Here is a 20,934-nt window from a genome sequence, read left to right as displayed (position 1 = left end):
GTAACAAGCAAGGTGCATTCAACCCTTTTACAGAGCATCCCTTCGGAAGGTGACTGTTTCTCCCTCGCTGAATGGCTGATGCACGGACCTGCCCCTCACCCTGGTGGAATCCGTTTTGGTAACCGCGTGAGCCACTGGAGCTGAGCTCGAGTGATCTCTGATGAGTTCTGTACAGAACTTTCTACAGAGGAGCAGGATTGGTTCAGCCTAATATCATCTGCATATAAATTCACTATTTAGCTAGCAGCTGCCGAGAGGGAAGGCGATGGGTATTGCCTCGCACTGAGAACCATGTGGTATCAGGAATAATGTCACAAAAAGAGCCCCGTGCACAGTTCAGAAGGGCCACGCTCTTATTCAACTCTGTCCCCCAATTTCTCACGTGAGCTTGCCTCAGCTACTTAACCTTTGTGGGTCTCATTTTTCTCTTCTACAGACTGCAAATTATAATCATACCTCATAGGGGACTATTATTGATGCTACTTTAGCCCTTTAATAGGATACCATGTAGGGAAGTTTTATATGTGGTGTGCGTGTGCGTGTGCGTGTGTGTGTGTGTATTTAGTACTTTAAAAGCAGGGGTGTGTGTTATTTCAGGGGTCTCTATCTTACCTGCAGCATCGCTTACCTATGCCATTCATCTTACTCAACACGTATTCAGTCAAGAAGCATTTACTGAACACCTGCCAAGTGCCAGGCATTGGGAAGAAACATAAAACAACATGGCAGGGGGCGGCCCTGAGAAGCTCAGTCTGGTCGGAGAGACATACCCATAAAGAAATACGTGCTGTACAGGTAACAAGTGCTTTCACGGGATTCTGTACCAGCAAGAGATGTCATCCAGAGGAGGAAATGCCGAAACTGTGAGGATACGTAGATGTTCTGTGGATAAGGGCAGGCGTTCCTGGGAGAGGAAGCAGCAGGTGCAAAGGCACAGCATCATGAAGTCAGCTTGTTAGGCTCAGGGGCGCCCTTGGGTTGGCAGGACCAGAGCAGAGGGCTCCTCTGTCTAGCCAGTGGCAAGGCTGGAATCCTGGAAGGGTGGTCATAAAACAGGGCTTTGTATTCCAGGCGAAGAGATTTGAACTTGATCGTGAGGGCAGTAGGGAACTGCTGAAAGTTTTAGACAGAGAAGTAGCTTAGAACGTCAGATTCACATTTTAGAAGGATCACTCTGAGGCTGTGAGGGGAAAGCAAAGAATGCAGTAGGATTTCGGGACAGTTAAGATGCTGCTGTCAGAATCCAGGCAAAACGTTGTAAGAAACTCCCCTAAGGCAAATGCTAGCAAGGTAGAAAAGGAGAGGGTGCACAAGACAGAGATTTCAGAAACAGAGCCGATAGGATTATATGCGGATAGGCAGCAGATCGGATGGCGGTGGGAGGCCTGTGAGTTAAAGGCGGGAATGGAGGCGATGTCGGGTTTCTTAATTGAATTTCTGGACAGGTGGTGATAGCCCCAACTGTGGTCCAGGGACAGGCATGCGTGGGCTGGGAGGTGGGGGACACCATGCAGAGATTATGGAACCCAAGGGTTATCAGTGGCACTGTCCCCTAGGCAACTGGAAATGTGAGTTAGGGGCCCCAGTGAGAGGTGTGGCCCGGATGTAGAGGTTGGGAGTCATGGCCCCATACATGTGTCTGAGGTTGGGTTCCCCAGGGAAGAGACACTGAGATGGAGATCTGTGAGCAGGAAGTTGATTGGGGAGTGTTCTCAGATCAACACCTGTCAGGCAGTAAAGGAAGCAGGACTCAGCAGAGGGAGAGGACGAGCTGCCCTCAGTCGCCACAGAGGTCTCAGCCCGCAGGGAGCTTTGGACCTGGGAGGACCCGTCAGAGACGCACCACTTTCAGGCGGGGGAGGAGAGGCCTTTGTGCCTCCACGTCAGCCAGCCGCTGGGTGAACCTTGCTGCTAAGGAGGCGTGAGTTGCCTTGTGGAGGAAGCATCCTTCAAGGGGACCCACCTGCTCTCGCACAGCCAACAACACTCCTGGCAGCTGGGGGATGAGCCCCTCAGTTCTGCGCCACACGCCACTGTCTGCCGCAGGTGGAGGTGAGCCCCTAGGTTCTCAACTGGTTGCCACCGGAGCCACCTGGACAGCTTGAACAACCCAGCGCCCAGGCCACACCCCCAGGCCCATTAACCCCAGATCTCCAAGTGTGGGAGACCATGGGCATCAGTAGTTTTCAAAATCCCCCAGGTGATTCGAACGTGCAGCCACGTCTAAGAACCACTGCCCTGGGGGAAGTGATGGAGACGAACAGAAAAGAGGGCTGGGCTCAGATCCCTGGGAAGGTGCTCAAAGAAACGGGAGAAGAACCAGGCGAGAGGTGTCCTGGAAGGTAACAGGCAGTGGATTCCAGAAAGAAGTGCTCCCCTGCAGCAGGAACCCATGTGGCACCATGCCTGAGGGAGAGGGTGACCCAGCTGCTCTAAAATACACCTGGGATTTGGCTTTCATTGGGCATTGTAAGGTGGCAGACACAGAGGCACTGCCTTTGAAAGAAGAGTTGATTATTCACAGTCCCCTTGTGAAGGTGCGCACCACCCCATGCAGGGCCACACGAGGAAGCACCAGGGTGTGTCAGGAGGCAGAAGGAGAGAGGACAGGGCGCGGCCCAGAGCCTTTATTGTGGCTTCTGTGGGAAGGAATGGGGGAGGCAAGCTTGGGAAAGCTCAGGATGACATAGTTTGAATAATTTCACGTGGTCCCAGGGCTACAGAGGCTGTCTCTACTTGTCTGGTACCTGGCCCTGGGGCGATTTAGGGCAGGGGGCATATTGACTTGGTGTGTCAGAGTTAAATAGAGGAAGTGGTTGGTGTGGGCTCTGGATTGGTTGGTTTGTGTGTTAAAGGCATGCTCCCAGGCAAGTTGTTTGCTAGGAATTAGCTAGCCTGGGAGGGGGAGTCTCTCCAAGATATCAACTCATCATAAAACACAGGAAGTAAAAAGCAAGGTTAATAACCAGCCCCGAGGGCCCTCAGTTTGGAGGTCAGAGTGGGCTGGATTTCAGCCTCAACTCACCCCCTGGGGGCACTGGGCACAACTTTCACAGTACACAGTAGCCTTGACCTTGGATTCCTTGGGGCTGCAGAGGAGATGACTCTTCAGAAGAGAGAGAAAACAAGATGCAAACTCCCAGGTCAGGGAAACTGCGGTGGGAGGGGGCTTGATCCCAGGGATGGAACTCTCCAGAATTCCTGTGAAAATGCTCACAAGGAAGGAATATCAGCTATAAACGTCCTGCCAGCCCCAGGGAGCTGACCTAGTTCTTTACCTCTTCCATCGTTGTGGGGAGGGGGGTGGTCAGACGCTGGGTAGAAGCTGGGGGAGGGAAGGGGGAGGAAGAAAAATGAAGCTCAAACATCTACCTCCCACCCCCACCTCTTTCCACTGCAGACTCCAGCTCGATGCAAGCTTGGACTGGCAGGGGGAGGGGGGTGGAAAATTCGTCACAGTTTCAAAATCATCAGGTTGATTTTGAAACTGTGACTCTGGGACCATCTAAGATCCCTGAGATGGGGTGGGGAAGGGCACCCTCAGTGATTACATTTTGAATGAATGTAGGAGACAAAAACCAAGGTTGTGATTCGAAGACACCATGAACTCTATGTTTTTAAACTTTGTTGCAGTTACATTTGTAAAGTATCCAGCATGGAGCTTGACACTTGGAGAGCTGGATGAATGTTAGCCTTGAGTCTAATGAATGAGATCTTAAATATGAAGACATATAAAGAAAAATAGCCCATTTCATCCCCCAAATAGTCCTGTGAGGGAGATCTCCTTCCTCCCCGTCTCACCTCCAGTAGCATGGAGCTCGGCGGCCTTGGGAGCCTGTCCTGGCAGCGGCAGGAGTGGCCACCAGCATCACCTTCCCGGCTCCACTTGACCGGGGGGCGATGGCACGATGTGATGTCCTTAAATTAGAACCTGACTTGGGATAAGATCAATGATTCCAACTCTACTTAAAAGTTTTTGCTATCTCATCATGGTCCAGGAGGGTTTTATGTATGGAAAGGCCTGAGGTCATCTATAGCTTGGGGGAAATAGGACCTAGACGTCTATTTTAAAAAAGGGAGCCTTGCAGATGAAAGAGGAAGATAACTGAGTTACCGCAAGACCCACTCACCTTACCTGAGAGAGAGTGAAAATCATCTCGGCAGACAAGACTCCATTTTTCTTCCCTCGTAAATAAAATAAGCAAGTGTGAGGGCTCTGACCTCATGCTTTACTGAACACAACAGGCTCTAACTGGCGCCACAGGGACTCATCTGAGAGTCACTCTCCGTAGCACTTAGCGGTCCCATGTTAGGTGGGTCATACTGTTACCAAAAGTGGGGTCTGGCTGCTCGCCCCTCAAAAGCCAATAAAGAGGCAAGTTGGTGGAAAGGAAAGTTTGCTTTATTTCAGCTGACGGCAACCGGCGGTTGGCGGGGGGAGGGCGGACTCCTGTCCAAAAGCTGACTCACCGCCCCCCTCCACAATCAGGGGGCAAGAGCTCTTATAGGTGGCGGAAGGGGGCTACATGCAGAAGCAGCACAGTCAGCTCCGACGGTCATCTTGAAATTGGTCACATGGTGGTCTGATCGGCATCATCTTGACTGTTTTACTACAGTTAATCTTCAGTTCCAAGGCTGGTTTGTTCCCATTTCTTGTGAGTCCAGTTCTTGGAATTGTGGCAATTTATGTCATGGCTACCGTCTGGTCATCATGTAGTTAACTTCTTCCACCTGGTGAGGGTTTTAGTATCTATAAGACAGCTCACAGGATATGGCTCAGAGTATTATTTATAGCCCTTGAATAGAAACTAAAGGGCCCTGACTATGCTTAATGACTAAACTATTATTATTTAGTCCTGTTGGACAGTTTTCCTTTGTTTCTGCATTTTCTCACTTCTCTGATTAAACTTATTCTTTGGCTAAAGTTTTTCCACAGACAAAAGGCAGGTGGAGAACATAGTGCTGGGTCAAGGACCATAGGGTCCTTCTCCATTTCAATACATGATTTTTTAAAACATGACTTTTTGTTTGAATAGCTCCTGAGAAAGAAATGCAGGGCTTCCCTGGTGGCGCAATGGTTGGGAGTCCACCTGCCGATGCAGGGGACACGGGTTCGTGCCCCGGTCCGGGAAGATCCCACATGCCGCGGAGCGGCTGGGCCCGTGAGCCATGGCCGCTGAGCCTGCGCGTCGGGAGCCTGTGCTCTGCAACGGGAGAGGCCACAACAGTGAGAGGCCCGCGTACGGCAAAAAAAAAAAAAAAAAAAAGAAAGAAATGCAAATGGCAGGGCTCTTTGCAACAGCGATGATATGTAAGAAGCCCCTTCCCACGCTCCTGTGTTTCTCCAGTAGGTATTTATTGAACAACTACTATGTGCCAGGCATGCTCTCTGCCCTCAGGCAGCAAGAAGTCTAAACTGTAATGGGAAATGCTGAGACCTCGGCTCGGTGCTAGGACCAGGTACCCAGGAGCATCTTTGAGGACCACTGGAGGCTGATGGAAGAGGTCAGATCCCCTGGGTCTGGTGGCTTCATGGTCCCTCCTTGGTCACTGAGGCACCTGTGACCAGGCTTCATGGATCAGAACTCAGGTTCTGGGGTCTGAGACCTGGCGTTCAGTCGGGGCTCTGTGACCAAATTGGGGCCCTGATGAGTCATTTAACCTCTCTATGCTGTGGTGACTATTTCTGTAAACTGGGCACCCTCATGGGCTCCATCTCGGTGGACAGCTGTGAAGATGCAAAGAGATAGTCTATGTGATGAACTTTTCACGGTGTTTGGTAGTAAAAACTGCTCTTTCCTGTGGAATGCTAGTGTGTGGATTCCTAGGTCGAACACTTTATACATCTATTAAATCATTTAACCCCCCCCACAATGACCAATGTATAGACATAAGCATTATCCTCATTTTACAGATGAGAAAACTGAGGCATGCGCAGTTAGGTCACTTTCCCAAGGCCACAGAGAGTGGGAGAGAGGCAGCATTCAAATCCAGACAGCCTGCTCAGGATCTGTGCCCAGGCTGCAGGTCACTGCTCATAAGTGTTCACGATAGTTATTACGTCGTTGGCAGATCAGACGTATTCATTCATTGTTATAAATGCTTAGATAAAGCACTTGGTGCAGCCATCCCTAGAAGCAAGGCATTGTGGCTATTTGTATTATTATTTGGGTGGGTCACATGGCATAATATGGCTGAAACAGTCTACTTAAAATGATCAACGACCCACATACCCACTCGTACTTTTCTTGGTAGAAGATGGGCAATTATTACTCCTAAATACAACATCTCTCCCTATGACTGCCTAACATTTCTGGGAAACCTCTAAACACTCACTGGAAAGAGCCAAGTTCACGTACTCCGCTGTTGGCTAAGCTCAGGGCCTCGGGAGTAGACTGTTGCCCGAGCTCCACTCTAAACATTCCCGCTGTTCTTCCTCCCCGGTCCAGACACCATCAGCACCGCAAGCTGGGGCTCACCCACCCTGGGGTCAGTAGCATCAGTTTTTCTCCAGAGATGGAGCCCAGATCACAGCTACCAAAGTGATCACCGTTAGGAAAGATTGCATTTAAGACGCTGTGGATCACAGGCTGTACTGGGCTTCTCAGTAATACTGGGAATCCATTCAATGTACTCACAGACTGCATGATTCCAGAAATACTGAATTGTAGATTCGGGGAAATAGGGGGTGTCCATCTCAGTTCAAAGGCTCCTGGTTGTTCTCAGAGCCAGGTCCAAGTGCCATGGAATAGCAGCAAAGCCACCCATGACCCAGCCTCCACCCAAGCTCCCACGTCTCCAGCATCCCCTGGTCCTACATTTCCTCTACAGTTGTTGTTTCCAATGATCCTGGGTGCCTCGGCACATCCGTACTTGCTGTTCCTAGTCCAAGAGTACCCTTCCAGCTCCCCTCCTCCTTCCACCCCGTGGCAGCTCCAAGGCTGCCACCTCTGGGAGGGGCCTCTCTAATTTGATGCTGTGGGAAAAGCTTGGGCTTGATTCCCACCTGTGCAGTTGCTGGCTGGAGGCCTCGGCACAGATATTACATTGTCTCCACATCTCTCCCGTGCAAATAGCACCAGCTGCTGGAAGGTCAAAAGACACAATCATGTGATGAGCTCACACCATGCCTGGCACATAGTAGGAGCTTAATTGGGTTGGTCCCCTTGTCTTTTTCCCCCAGCTTTCTGGTTTTGCTCTTACTGAGACAGTAGCCAAACTCTAAGAGAAAACAAAATAAACACACACACACAAAAAAGGTGTAGTGAAAATTCTACTTATATGTATGTCATTTTTTATTCCATGATTCTTTTTAAAAATTAAGATATAACTCACATACCATAAAATTCATCATTTAAAAATGGTTTTTAGTATATTTGCAAAGTTGTGCAACCATCACTTCTTTCTAATTCTAGAATATTTTCATTACCCCTGTTGATGAAGAATTAATCAGTCGATCTAAGAAAGAAATGGAAAATTTTATTTGAGCCAAATTTGAGGATTATAACCCAGGAAGAGCACCTCAGAAAGCTCCAAGAACTGTTGCACCTGTTAGAAATGAAGGCAGAGTTATATAAGTTTTTTGAGACAGAGGGGTGTACATTAAATGACGTATTATTGACCATTTACACAATCCAGATCCAAGTGTCATCGTGGCCCCTTCCAAGGTCAGGAAGGAATGTTATCTTTAAGGAGCTGTCTTGTTGATGCAAGGAGACTGTTCCTCTTTATGGCTGAGCAGGTATTGCTGCTGATGGGGGAGGTTTGGTGGATGCATAATGCAGATACACAGTGCACAGTAGAGGGCAGAGGAGCCAGAGGGCAGGGACAATTTTTTATTGAAAATTTTTCTTGTCTTGCCATAAAATATGAATTTTATTTCACACCCCAAAAGGTAACCCCACACCCGTCAGCATTCCCTCTCCGCTCCCAGCCCCTCAGGGCCACTTGCCTGATATGCAGCAAAGCCAGTGTACTGCACCGGGTTGTGGTGAAGGAAAGTACAGCATTTATTGCAGGGCACCAAGCAAGGACAACAGGCACTTCCTGCTCAAAAGACCCGAACTCCCAGATGGCTTTCAGGGAAGGGTTTTTAAGGACATTGTGAGGGAGGGGGTCGCAGGGTGCCCGATCAGCTTGTATGCAATTCTCTGATTGGCTGATGGTGAGGCAACAGGATGATGGTTCAGGAATCTAGATGTCGGTCTTCTGGCTCCAACCAGCCTGGGGGTCTATAAGTTGATGGTCACTCTGGGGTCTGCCTGCTGATGGTCAGCAGTTTCCATCTAGTGGTGAAACCGTGTACCTCAGATTGGGACTTGAACCCACGGTCTTTTAATTGAGATCACGCACCTGGTCTCAGGACTTAATGAAGCTCAGGTTCTTGATGTTTCATTGCAGACAGAATTCAGTGAGAGACAAAGTGATCTGTAAGAAGTGGATTTATTTAGAGAGAAGCACACTCCACAGACAGAATGTGGACCATCTCAGAAGGCGAGAAGCCTCAAAATATGGCTTGGTTAGTTTTTATGGACTGGGTAATTTCATAGGCTAATGAGTGGGAGGATTATTCCAACTATTTTAGGGGAAGGGGCGGGGCTTTCCAGGAACTGGGCCACCGCCCACTTTTTGGCCTTTTATGGTTGGCCTCAGAACTGTCATGGCGTCATGGGTGTGTCATTTAGCAAGCTAATGTATTACAATGAGTGTATAATGAGGCTTAAGGTACACCGGAAGTTGAATCTTCCGCCATCTTGGACCTAGTTGGTTCTAACCAGTTTTTGTCATATCCTATGGTGGCAAGAAATCACGCATCTTGTAAACAGTGGGGGTCCATGGGCAGACAAAGAAAAGCAGGAAGCTCCAGACTGACAGGAAACCACACCTTTTGGGTGATAAGTGTCCTGGAAGCAGACAAAGAAAGATGAGGCAATTCGGGAATCTCTTGTGTCCAAATGTAACCTGTTGTTCATTATGCTCTCATTACAATAAAATTAGCCTTGCAGATAAGTACCCATCATGCACCGACACCGTGACACTTTTTTTTTTTTTTTAAACATCTTTATTGGGGTATAATTGCTTTACAATGGTGTGTTAGTTTCTGCTTTATAACAAAGTGAATCAGTCATACATAAACATATGTTCCCATATGTCTTCCCTGTTGCGTCTCCCTCCCTCCCACCCTCCCCATCCCACCCCTCCAGGCTGTCACAAAGCACCGAGCCAATATCCCTGTGCCATGCGGCTGCTTCCCACTAGCTATCTACCTTACTGCGTTTGTTACTGTGTATATGCCCATGACTCTCTCTCGCCCTGTCACAGCTCACCCTTCCCCCTCCCCATAACCTCAAGTCCGTTCTCTAAGAGGTCTGCGTCTTTATTCCTGCTTTACCCCTAGGTTCTTCATGACATTTTTTTCTTAAAAGACGGTAGCAGTGGACATAGCCTGGGGTCCCATCATATTTAGAGGATCAAAGGGAAATGTGTTTTTCTTTTGGCCACTTGGCTAACAGTAAATATTTAATATCTGTTTTACATTGCTTCCTACCATCTTTGGCACCATACGTTAATTCCATGAGGGATATTATATGATTCTTAAAATCTCAGTTTAATTTGCAAGCAATAATGTACTAGGTATTTTTCCTTGAGATATTGAATTAATATGCTTCAACTGTATTCTTTTAAAGAAGTCATTAATAATTAACTATGTATAAAGATTATGATATAAATTAAATAAAATAGATAAAATATGAAAAAAAAAAAAATATGGGCCCCCCCTGCAGCATTTAAGCTACCTAATAGGTGAATGGCGCTGCTTGAAGGGACTCAAAATGCCTCTTGAATGGTGGGTGTTGCCTGCTTGCCTTTCACAGCCGGTGGGAAGTGACAAGTTCCCCCACCTCAGGGGCGAGCTGTGCCCAAAGGCCCACCCTCACTTCCCTGGGGACGTGGAAAAGCTCCAGCCGCCCTTCACTGACAGGAGCAAGATGGGTCGGATATTCTGGGCCTCGGAGGCGTCTGGGTGGTACCACCCGCATGGTAGTAGTTTCCTCTGTGTTCCTACTGGGTGCCAGGCCTCACAGTGAAGGCATCATCTGATCCCACTCTCACGCCTGCCTGAGGGGTGCCTGTGGCTGTCCCCATTCCCCAGGTGAGGAGAAGGGGATTCCAAGGGGCTGTGAGGATGTTTCCAAGGCCACACAGCCAGGAAACAGCTGAGCCGCTTCAGGCCAGACTTGATGCCCCAGGGCCTCTGAGTTGGCCAGCTCTTGGCTTCCCCAAACTGCACCTTCTCGGAGTCACCCTTCAGGTAACCGCCCGTCAGGTGGCTCTGAGGATTCACCAACCCCCTGCATGGAGATACCAAACACGTGGGCCTGGTGCTAAACTGTTCCCAGAAGGGGGACCCCTTCCAGGGCCCGAAAATGGGCTCTTGTCTGATACTCGGAAATGAATTGTCCAAGGAGACACACGTGCTGACAAAGCAAAAGACTTATTGGGAAGGGGCGCCCGGGCAGAGAGCAGCAGGGTAAGGGAGCCCAGGAGAACTGCTCTGCCACCTGTGTTGCAGTCTCAGGGTTTAGGGCAATGGGGTTGGTTTCCGGGTTGTCTCTGGCCGATCACCATCTTGCTTGTGCCCATACTTGGTCTGACTCAGGGTCCTTCCTGGCGGAGTGTGCATCTCTCAGCCAAGATGGATTACAGCGTGAGGGTTTCTGGAAGGTTGACAGGACTTATTATGGGCTGGCATCTCCTCCCTCCTTTTGGCCCCTCCCGAATTCGCCCATTTAGTTTTAGGACCTCCTGTGTGAGACAACTCATGCAAGCGGTCATTATCATGCTTGGCCGAGGCGGGCGGTTTCAGTCAATGGTTCCCTAACAAAACCAGTGTCCAATCGCTCCCCAGCCTTTGTTCCTGGGGCTCACACTGTGCAGAGGGACCCTGTGCAGACAGCAGAAGCTGCCTGGCCCAGGGGCCTAGCCCCCAAATAATGACTGAAGTCCTCATCATTCACCAGCCCCCTCTTCTCCCTTCAGGAGAGCACCTGGCCGTACCTGTTTGGGGTGATTGCTGTCCCCGTCTTGGTCCAGCTGGTGAGCCTACCCTTTCTCCCTGAGAGCCCACGCTACCTGATCTTTGAGAAGCACGACCAGGCTGGAGCTGAGAAAGGTAGGAGCCGCTTTGTCTGGTCCATGTGGCTCTGGCCTCTTCACAGGGGTCAGCGCTGCAGGGCATGCTGGGTGCCCTAGGACACCCTATCCCGTTTCATCTCCCCAACAGCCTGCTATGGGTGGCCCAGAGTGGGGACACAGATCAAAGTGTCAACTGAAAAAAATGCACAGCATGAGAGTTGTGAGTTAAGTTTTATTTGGGGCAAAGTGAGGACTATAGCCTGGGAGACAGCATCTCAGATAGCTCTGAGAGACCGCCCGAAGAGGTGTGGGAGTGTCAGTATATATGATTTCAGTGAAAGGGGTACGTACAGTCAAGCACACATTTTGGCAGAAGGCTGCTGCTGGTCACGAGCAGATGTCACCGTTAATGATTTTAGTGCTTTTCTAGATATGAGGATATGCAAGAAATTTCAGCTCATAAAATCTTCTCCTGAAAATATCTCTCTGAAGCCCTGTTCTACCAGTTTTTCCCAGAGCACAGAGCGCCTCATTCCTGATCCTTGCCCGGAAATCCTTTCAGGGGCTGTTGAAGGTCAGCGACTGCAGTGGCTAGTGACTTAATCCTTGTAGAACCAGATAGCAAGTGGCAACTTTACCGTTAGCAACAGGGAGCCTGGAAAAGCCAGGACAGAGTAGGATAAGGCCCAGGTCTGCTCACCTCTGCTCAGTGTCTCTCCGTGGTCACCTCTCAGGTTGTCCCAACCCCAGAGATGCTGCATATTTCTTAGTGGTTTAAGTCTATCCCGGCCCTCCCTCTGCTCCTCTCGTCCTCACTGATCAGATTTCCCATCTTAACATTCACATGCAAGGAAAGGGAACATACAAGCACAGAATGAGCCCTCACATCACACCAGCATGGGGCCTCTGCAACAAGACCCACTGGACCATTCCCATTAGCCCTGCAAGGGAACAGAAATACACCCATTTTACAGGAGGGAAGCTTGAGGCCCACGTGGGGCTTGGCAGTCATCTTGTGTAGCTTTCTGGGCCAGATTCAAAGTAGAGCTTTCAGAATCAGAGACATTTCTACAGCCCAGAAAAGGCAAAATCATTTTGCCTGGAGACAGACAATGTAGAATGAACAATAGCATACCCATTCTTTTAGTTTTATAAAACAAGACTTGGTCGGCAGCACCGAGGTTCAGCATGAGGGCTGGGAATAACTAGTGCTGCCTTCACATCCCAGCTCTGCAGTCTGACCTTGACCAATTCTTTTCACCGTTCTGATTCTCAGAATCCTCATCTGTAAAAAGGAAATGATATAAGCCTCCCCCATGGGCTTGTTGTAAGGATTAAATTAGATGATATCTATATCTATATGGTCCACAATATTACCTGCTGTCATTATTACTGAGGACTCTGTCCAGTTTCTTATTATCCATATCCTGTCCTCTAATCTAAATTTCCCAAATGTCCACATCCAAGAAAAAACTGAGAATTATATGTAGTCCTTAGCTCACTATAATTTGTGCCACATCTTTTAAAATCCAAACAACCTAAGTATTTTCTGATTGACGTGTCATAATGAAATATTAATAATTGCCTACGTCTGTCCAGCAGTTTGTAGTTCAGATTTATTTCCTCATTTACGACATTTCTATAACATGAAATCAGAGAACATTATCATTACTTTCATTTTTTGGATGAAGAAACAGAGGCTTACTGGGGTGAAATGACTTGTCCAGGGCTGTGGTTATATCGTTTCTGGTTTCTAGAGGCCTTTAAAAATTGATGGAAAGGACAGATCGTTCTTCGGTAGATGCCCAAATACACAAAATTTGTGGAGCATGGTGGTGGGCATGGGACTTGGGCCCCCTCCCCCAGAAGCCACAGGGGACCCTGGTTAATAGCTCCTCCCCCATCTCACAGCCAGTAAGTGACAAAAGAAGGACTGGAACCCAGTGGTGATTTCCCTCCCACCACCCTCACGCACAGAGGGACACAAGTGGGTAGTGGTCTACGGGGCTTCCCATGGGGCCCTTGGGGAGGCAACCTATCCAAAAGTCAGGCTTCAGGGAAGAAGGCTGATGGTCAGATTGTTGGAGGCTCTGGAGTAAAATGAAGGCAGCTGAGAAGGAGCCAATGGGATCTGATTTCCAAAAGCAACTAGGTTATAGGTTGTTAGAAGACAGCAATTCCTCCAGCTTGATCTCCTGGCATGTGAGGATGCCCATCTGGCTCCACTGGGGAGGAAATCCTGGGAAACGCTCCAATTAAGTACAGTCAGAATGGGCAGTGCATCCAAATGCCAGACAGCACAGAAGGCTTAAAAGATTTATTTCATAGCACAACAGGGAGTGAGAGAGAAGGCCAGTTGTAAAAAATGATAAATATTACATGTACGCTTTATAAAAAGAACAAAGATGTTGGCCTTAGGTTGAAATAGAACATTGAAACCTGCATCTATACTAATAAAAGTGCTAAGTTCACTCCAGGCATTCAGCAAACAATGGATATTTACTGTGCTGGGTGCTCTGCCAGGTGGTGGGGAGAGGAGAGTATAAGGTGGTCTTCCAGCCTTCCAGGAGGTGAAGGGGGCATCTAGTTACGGGAGGCAGACACACTCCTCAATGCTCATCTGCATTGAGAACATTTCCTTCTAAGCACTTCACATTTGTTAGATTGTTAAACCCTCACAACAACCATGGAAAGTAGATCGCATTATTAGTTCCATTTTAAGACAAAAACGAAACAAAACTGAGGACAAGATAACTTAACCAAAGACACAAAGCTAGCAAATGGCAGTGCTGGGATTTGAACTCTGAAAGTCTTGCTCTGGAACCTATGAGCATAAATAAAACACACTCTATTACCTACCACCTTGTTTGGCACCATGGGAGATACACCTTGCCCAGTCTGTTGGTAATTTGGTAGAAAGGACCCTGTAGCAGTTAGCTATTACCATAATAATGCTGCATAACAAACCACCTCGGAACTCACTGGCTGAAGACAATGGCAGTTACTCTGTTAATCTTGATAGGGCTTGCCCTTGCAACTCTTCTTGTCTCAGCAGAAGCTCTCTCACATATCTGGTGGTCAGCCAGCTGATCCAGGATGGCTCAGCTCTGTTCCATGTACCTCATCCTCCAGCAGGCTTAGCTCAGGCATATTCTCACAGCAAGCACAGAGGTCCCAGAGAGGAAGCGAAAAACACAAGCAGTTTTTCGAGCTTTGAATCAGCTAAAATACTATTGGACAAAATCACATGATCAAGCCCCAGAGTCAGAGAGGGAGGGGCTACACAGTTACGGCGCAAAGGACATACATGTAGAGAAGCAATGAATGGAGGCCATCAATGCATACAGTCCATACCACACTCCCCTTTCCGGCTTTTCCATCCTCCCCACCCCCAGTTCAGAGTGGCAAGGGGTTAAGTTCCAGCCCTGAGTCTGATTTCTTTGTGCCCTCTTGCCAGTTGAGGAGAAGTCCCCAGCACCTAAAAATGGGGGAAAGAGCCCAAACTTCCACTGTGAGAAACGGTGTTTATTTAATTGAATAGAAATGAAATATGAGCATAGGGAATGTGATAGGGCAGTGCTTCAGACACTGGAGTCAGGGAAGTCGCATCTATCAGGACCTTTTGGGTTATAGGAGACAGAAACTCAAAACAGCATAAGCAGGCTTCCCGGGTGGCGCTGTGGTTAAGAATCTGCCTGCCAATGCAGCGGACACAGGTTTGAGCCCCGGTCCAGGAAGATCCCACATGCCGCGGAGCAACTAAGCCGGTGCGCTGCAACTACTGAGCCTGCGCTCTAGAGCCCTTGAGCCACAACTGCTGAGCCCACGTGCCACAGCTACTGAAGCCCGTATGCCTAGAGCCCGTGCTCTGCAACAAGAGAAGCCACTGCAATGAGAAGCCCGTGGACCGCAAAGAAGAGTCGGCCCCGCTGAACGCAACTAGAGAAAGCCCTCGTGCAGCAACGAAGACCCAACACAGCCAAAAATAAATAAATAAATAAATGATTTTTAAAAATACTATTAAAAAAAAACAGCATAAGCAAGAGGGAAACTTTTAACACATGTCCCTAGGAATGGGATTTGAGGGCACCAATAATTACCACTCTTCTTTCTGGCTCAAGTTTGACACCAATATAGAGATGGATGCAGAAGTGGAGGAGATGCAATAAAAATGTCACTTTTAGTTTGGATAAAGAAAGGCCACTTGGCAAATTGGCTTTTGGTCTGATGGCCAGGAGAGCCTCATAAGACGGTACTCATGGGCTCCCAACAGGGCCCACCCCTGAAAAATGCAGAACACGGAAGAAAAGACCGTGTTCTCCTCCAACCAGAGAGATCTCAAAATTAAAGGGAGGAACTAAGCTGTGTGGGCCATTTCTCTCCCCAACTTACCAATGAGCTAAGTCCCTTCTCGTTTCCTGGGGACCAGTGAGTGAGGGATGGGCAGAGAGGGCGGAAAGCATGGTACCTTAAGGAAATGCCCCTCCAGGAGGAAAGTAATATCAGAAGTGAGCCATATGTGTTCTGCCTTATAATAGGGATAGAGAAGGCTGGATTTCCTTAAGCATGGTGGGATCCAGGAGATTAAACTAAGCCACCAAGGTACTGTCCCTCTCTCAACAACTCCTAGACATTCTTAGGATTTCATTGGCTTCATTCTTAGGCGGGTTTTCTCCATTTGACATCAAGACAGTCTTGAGGAGTTCCAACTTTTAAACACTTTTAGAAGGAGAGAGATTCCCTTTCACATAGCACACATCTCAATCCCTGAAGGAAATAATTCTAATTGGCCCTTCCTGGGTCACATGGCTATGCTTGAACCAATCACTGCCCCAGGAGTTAGAATTCCCTGATGGGAATTCCCAGAATTGACCAGTCTAGGTTACTATCCAGTCTGGTGATTGGGGGATGGAGGGCTGCAAGGTTTGATTGACATCTCTAGTAGAATTATAGAGAGTACAGGAGGATGGCTTCAAGAAAGATACAGGCAAGAGAAAAAAGTAATATATGCTCATCACCATGAAGGAACGATACCTCTGGATGCTCCTTCCCGGTAATGCTTTGTCATCCCAGCCCCCATGGTCTGTATTTTTGTCACCAGGCCCTGATCAGGCATATAGACTTGGCAGAGAGCTCAGACCTCAATCCCCAGATAAATAAAAAAGCAGTGCTTTTTATTGCTGTTGTTTTGTGGATGGGAGGGAGTGTGTTTCTATGGCATTTAGAAGCCAGTTACTGGCTAGACCTGAATAGAAAAAGAAGACTGTCCGTTATTGGCTGCTATTGTTTTTTTGTTTGTTTTTTTTTTTGGTACATGGGCCTCTCACTGTTGTGGCCTCTCCCGTTGCGGAGCACAGGCTCTGGACGCGCAGGCTCAGTGGCCGTGGCTCACGAGCCCAGCCACTCTGCAGCATGTGGGATCCTCCCGGACCGGGGCACGAACCCGCGTCCCCTGCATCGGCAGGCGGACTCCCAACCACTGCGCCACCAGAGAAGCCCTTGGTTTGGTTTTTTTGAGAGAAAGGTGTACATATCAGGAGTAAGGTCAGCCACCTTATGATAGAAAACCCAAACGATAGTGTCTTAAACAAAATAGAAGTTTATTTCTCTCTCTCACATAAGAAAAGGTTGAAGGTAGGCAGACTAAGGCTGTTACAATTCTCCATGGTGTCAGGGACCTTGTTCCTTTCATCTCTCCATCTGCCTCGGGCCCTTCATCTCTAGATTCCCAGGTTGCCTCGTGGTCCAAAGTGGCTGCCATCATATCTGCTTTCCAGCCAAGAGGAGCAGGGCGAGAAGGAGGGATTACTTGTCCTTCTATTTTAATAAGTCTCCTTGAAGGCTCACACGCGTCTGCTAGGTCCCTTTGGTCAGAATGTGATCATGTTTCCCCTCTTAACTGCCAAGGAGGCTGGAAAATGTAGTCCTTTAGTGCACTGTTGTCACAGAAAGTCAGGCCCTGCTCCTAAGGAGGAGGGGAGAGTGAGTAATAGCCTCTGGCCACCAGCAGGCTCTGCCACTGTCTGGAAAGAAAGCAACTCAAGTACCCATTGGCTGGGACCAGCCAGACTGAGGCGTTTCGTGCGCTCCAGAGGCTGACTCACGACTCCTTCGAGATGGCGCTGCTTAAACGGCCGTTTGATGCATATTTAGAGATGAGGCCGCGTGAGCTCTGCACCCAGTGAGCCAAGTCAAAGCCCCGAATTTAGTGGGAGCTGCCTTCATTTGTCATTCCTGAACACCCCACAAGGACTGTCAGCCACATTCTGGTCTGCGTATCATTACATTTCCAGTGCTGCCTTTGCGCCTTAGGGGATGCCATCGTGCCCCTTGTCCATGGATGCTCTGGGCAACTGCCTCGGTGGCCTGAGCTGGATTAAGGGACTTCTCTGCAGTCCAGAGATGGCCAGAAACATTCAGGAGGCAAGGTCCCATGCCAGATGGACAGAAGTGAGCCCCAACAATGGCCCTTATGACAGACAGCTGACTTCATTCCCTTTTGCGCTAGGGGCTAAAGTACATTACCTTGGTCACAAGGAGTCTGGTTTTTATTAAGGCAAGAATAAAGTATATTCAAGTGGATTCATGCTAGAGGTGCATTGAAAATACAAGCTTTTTCCAAACCATTGCAACACCTGTCTTCAAAAAGAACAGAGATTCCTCAGGCTGGCCAAGTTGGAGGTCCAGGCCCTTGGACCTGCATGGACCCTCCATGGGGTAGCAGACCAAGAGCAGGTACAAACTAGAGGTCTCAGGTCTCTGCCCTAAAGGACGCACTGTGATGTGAGTCTCCTCCACCCCCCAATCTCCTTCCCACTCATGGCTCAAGAGGGCTGCCATCATAGCTGCCTCCACCTTCTCCAAGTTCCATCTAAGGAAGAAAAGACCCAGGGGCATGACCAAACCATTGACAAGCTGTCAAGCAGAAGAGAGAGCAGCCTTATTTCGGATGATAGATTGAGAACCAAATGGGAGAAGCCACAGCGAGGAAGGACTTGATTCACCATGAGACAGGAGGTGCAAGAATGGAATAGGCCACTTATGGAGGCAGGGAGTTCTCATTTCTGGAGGTGTCTGAGCACTAGGCAGGAATGGGAAGAGCCAATGGAAGTAGGCAGAAGGTCCAGCTTAATCAAGACCCTCTAGGCCCACCAATGTCCTCTAGACCTTGGTTTCCTGATTCCTAAGAAGGGAAACATCACAACTGTCCTGCCTCTGGGTAAGGTAGACAAGTTCAAGTACAGTGGTGTTTGTGGGAGGAGGGCTTTGCAAACTGTAAAGGATGGTGCACATCAAAAGGAGATTGTTTGCTTTTGCCATGTGAATTTCTGCATGACCTTGCATTTGAAGAAAGGGATTCTATGGATAAAGTGATCTGAAATCTTTTGCTCTGGGAATGGAGAATGTGTTTAATGTTGGGGAAAAAAACACCCACAACTTTCTAAAAAGTCAATCGTCATTTATACCTGAGCTTTTCCTGTCTTTTTCCATGACATTTCCATCATGTTTACAGGGGGGGACAATCATGTGGATTTATCTGTGAGGCTGCTTTTACCCCCCCCCATGTTTGTGCCTTAAACATGTTTCCTTATTATTGTTTTTATATTATCATGGATGGGCAGAAGAATAATGGCCTCCAAGTATGTCCACATCCTAATTTTCAGAACCTGTGAATGTCACCTTGCATGGCATGAGGGACTTTGCAGATGTGATTAATTTAAGGGTCTTGAGGTAGGGAAAATTATCCTGGATTATCTAGACGAACCCAATGTAATCACAAGTCTTCTTATAAGTGAAAGAGGGAGGAGGAGAGTCAGGGTCAGAGAAGGAGCTGTGAGAACAGAAGCAGGTGTTAAGAGTCAGAGACAGGTTGAAGATACTGTGCTGCTGGCTTTGAAGGTGGAGGAAGGGGCCAGGAGCCGAGGAAATGCAGGAAGCATCTAGCAGCTGGAAAAGGCCAGGGAACAGACCATCCTCTAGAGCCCCCAGGAGGAGCAGAGCCCTGATGACACCTTGATTTTGGCCCAGTGAGACCCATTTTGGACCTCTGACCTCCAGAACTGTCAAATAAGTTTGTGCCGATTTAAGCCTAGTGGTGATTTATTTGTGGTGATGTATTAGATCAGCACAGGAAATTCAGACATCACGTTAAGCAAGGAAAATCAGTTCCGGTTGAACTATGACTTTACCTTCATTTTAAATGTAGTTTAAACATTTTTTTACTTGAATTCTCAAAATTTGGGGGCATTCTGATTTTCATTTATAACAAATAACTGAGTGAAAGGGCTGTGTGCAGGAAGCTTTTTTTTTTTTTTCTTTGCGGTACGCGGGCCTCTCACCGCTGTGGCCTCTCCCATTGCGGAGCACAGTCTCCGGACGCGCAGGCTCAGCGGCCATGGCTCACGGGCCCAGCCGCTCCGCGGCATATGGGATCTTCCCGGACCGCGGCACGAACCCGTGTCCCCTGCATCGGCAGGCGGACTCTCAACCACTGCGCCACCAGGGAAGTCCTGCCTGAAGCTTTTAAAGCTTTTTCTTTCCCGTGCACCACTTTCTTGCTATAATTTATCAAGCGCTTGCTCCAAGTCCAGTGCCTTGCTTTCATTGTCTCCAGTATCACAAGTCTCCAGAAACTCAGAGACTGCAGAGAGGAAACCCACACTCAGAAGTTGAGCCCCTTGCCTGCAGTCCCACAGCCAGTGGAGACAGAAATGAGGTTCAAACTCAGTTTGCCTCACTCCAGTCCTGAATTCACTAGAGGGCAGTGTGATGCCTTTGGTGTATGTTTAAGTGGATTGCTAATTGTAAGACACAGCATGTTCATAGAGACAAATAAAATAAGCAAAAAATAATTGATCCATTGGTCGCTAGGTTTAAGGGCCAGAAAAATGTCCACTGCCATATGGTGATTTTCTATATTTGAGCCAGGGTTGAACTCCAGATATGCGCTGATTGCATCAGAGAACAGTTAAGTCAGTCATTGCACATCTGTATTCGAAACTAAAAATCCTATCCCCAGGCCAACTTGATTCACTTATGTAACAAACAGTTATAAGATGATTGTAGCATGGTGAAAGCATGCTTAGTACATAATGCTCAGTGGGGAAAAAATAGAACATAAAATAAATCCATGTGATCACAAAAGTGTGGAAAGAATAGAGATAAGTAGGGCGGGAAGGGAAGAAGGCTGGCCTGGATAGAGATTTCTGCTGTGCTCTGTGCTGGGTGGGCTCTTGATAAGGGAGGATGTGCAAGGTGAGCTGGTCCTCTTGAAGCTTCCTGCCCCCCAAATGCATCCACCAAAACCCAAGCCAAGTACCCAGGTGGTCACCCAAGGTACCAACCGAAGGAAGCCCTGGGGTGGTCAGCCCCTCCCAGGCCCTGCTCTTGCCTAGAGGCTTACGGCCACACTGTGTCCACCTGGAGACACCAAAGAGAGAAGGGGGCCGTTCAGTGCCCTGGGCTCACACTTGTCAGCTAGAAAGGTGGCACCATCTCCTGGACCCAGCCGAGGGACGTGGCAGAAGAAGGAGATGCAGTCCCTCTGAGGTCTTATCTCTGCCCCCACCAGCAGTCACCTGCTCCTGGAAGACCAGTGCCCACACCTGTTGTCACTCTGCCTTCACTTTTATGGTGTAGCGATGAGTGACCTCTGAGCATCTCCCCGCTTTGCCCCTGGACGAGCTGTCTCCCAGGGCTCTGCATTCCGTGGATGGAGAGCCCGCTGATGGGACAGGCTGCAGAGCAAAGGACCAGCAGTCTAGGGAGACAGGCACCTTCCTACAAAACACCCAGGGGTCC

The 20,934-nt window shown here is 48.6% G+C and overlaps 1 protein-coding gene across 1 annotated transcript in view; it reads left to right on the top strand.

The window, feature by feature from the left end:
- SLC2A9 (solute carrier family 2 member 9) overlaps nucleotides 1-20,934 on the top strand; it is a 183,353-nt gene that overhangs the window by 67,220 nt on the left and 95,199 nt on the right. The window contains exon 6 of the mRNA XM_079920325.1: nucleotides 11,038-11,170. Within this exon, the coding sequence (XP_079776451.1) occupies nucleotides 11,038-11,170 (133 nt within the window). The remainder of the gene's footprint in view (nucleotides 1-11,037; nucleotides 11,171-20,934) is intronic.

Source organism: Stenella coeruleoalba, assembly GCF_951394435.1.
Source record: "Stenella coeruleoalba genome assembly, chromosome: 4".
Classification (NCBI taxonomy): Eukaryota; Metazoa; Chordata; class Mammalia; order Artiodactyla; family Delphinidae; genus Stenella; species Stenella coeruleoalba.
This window is presented reverse-complemented; position numbering and strand designations above follow the sequence as displayed.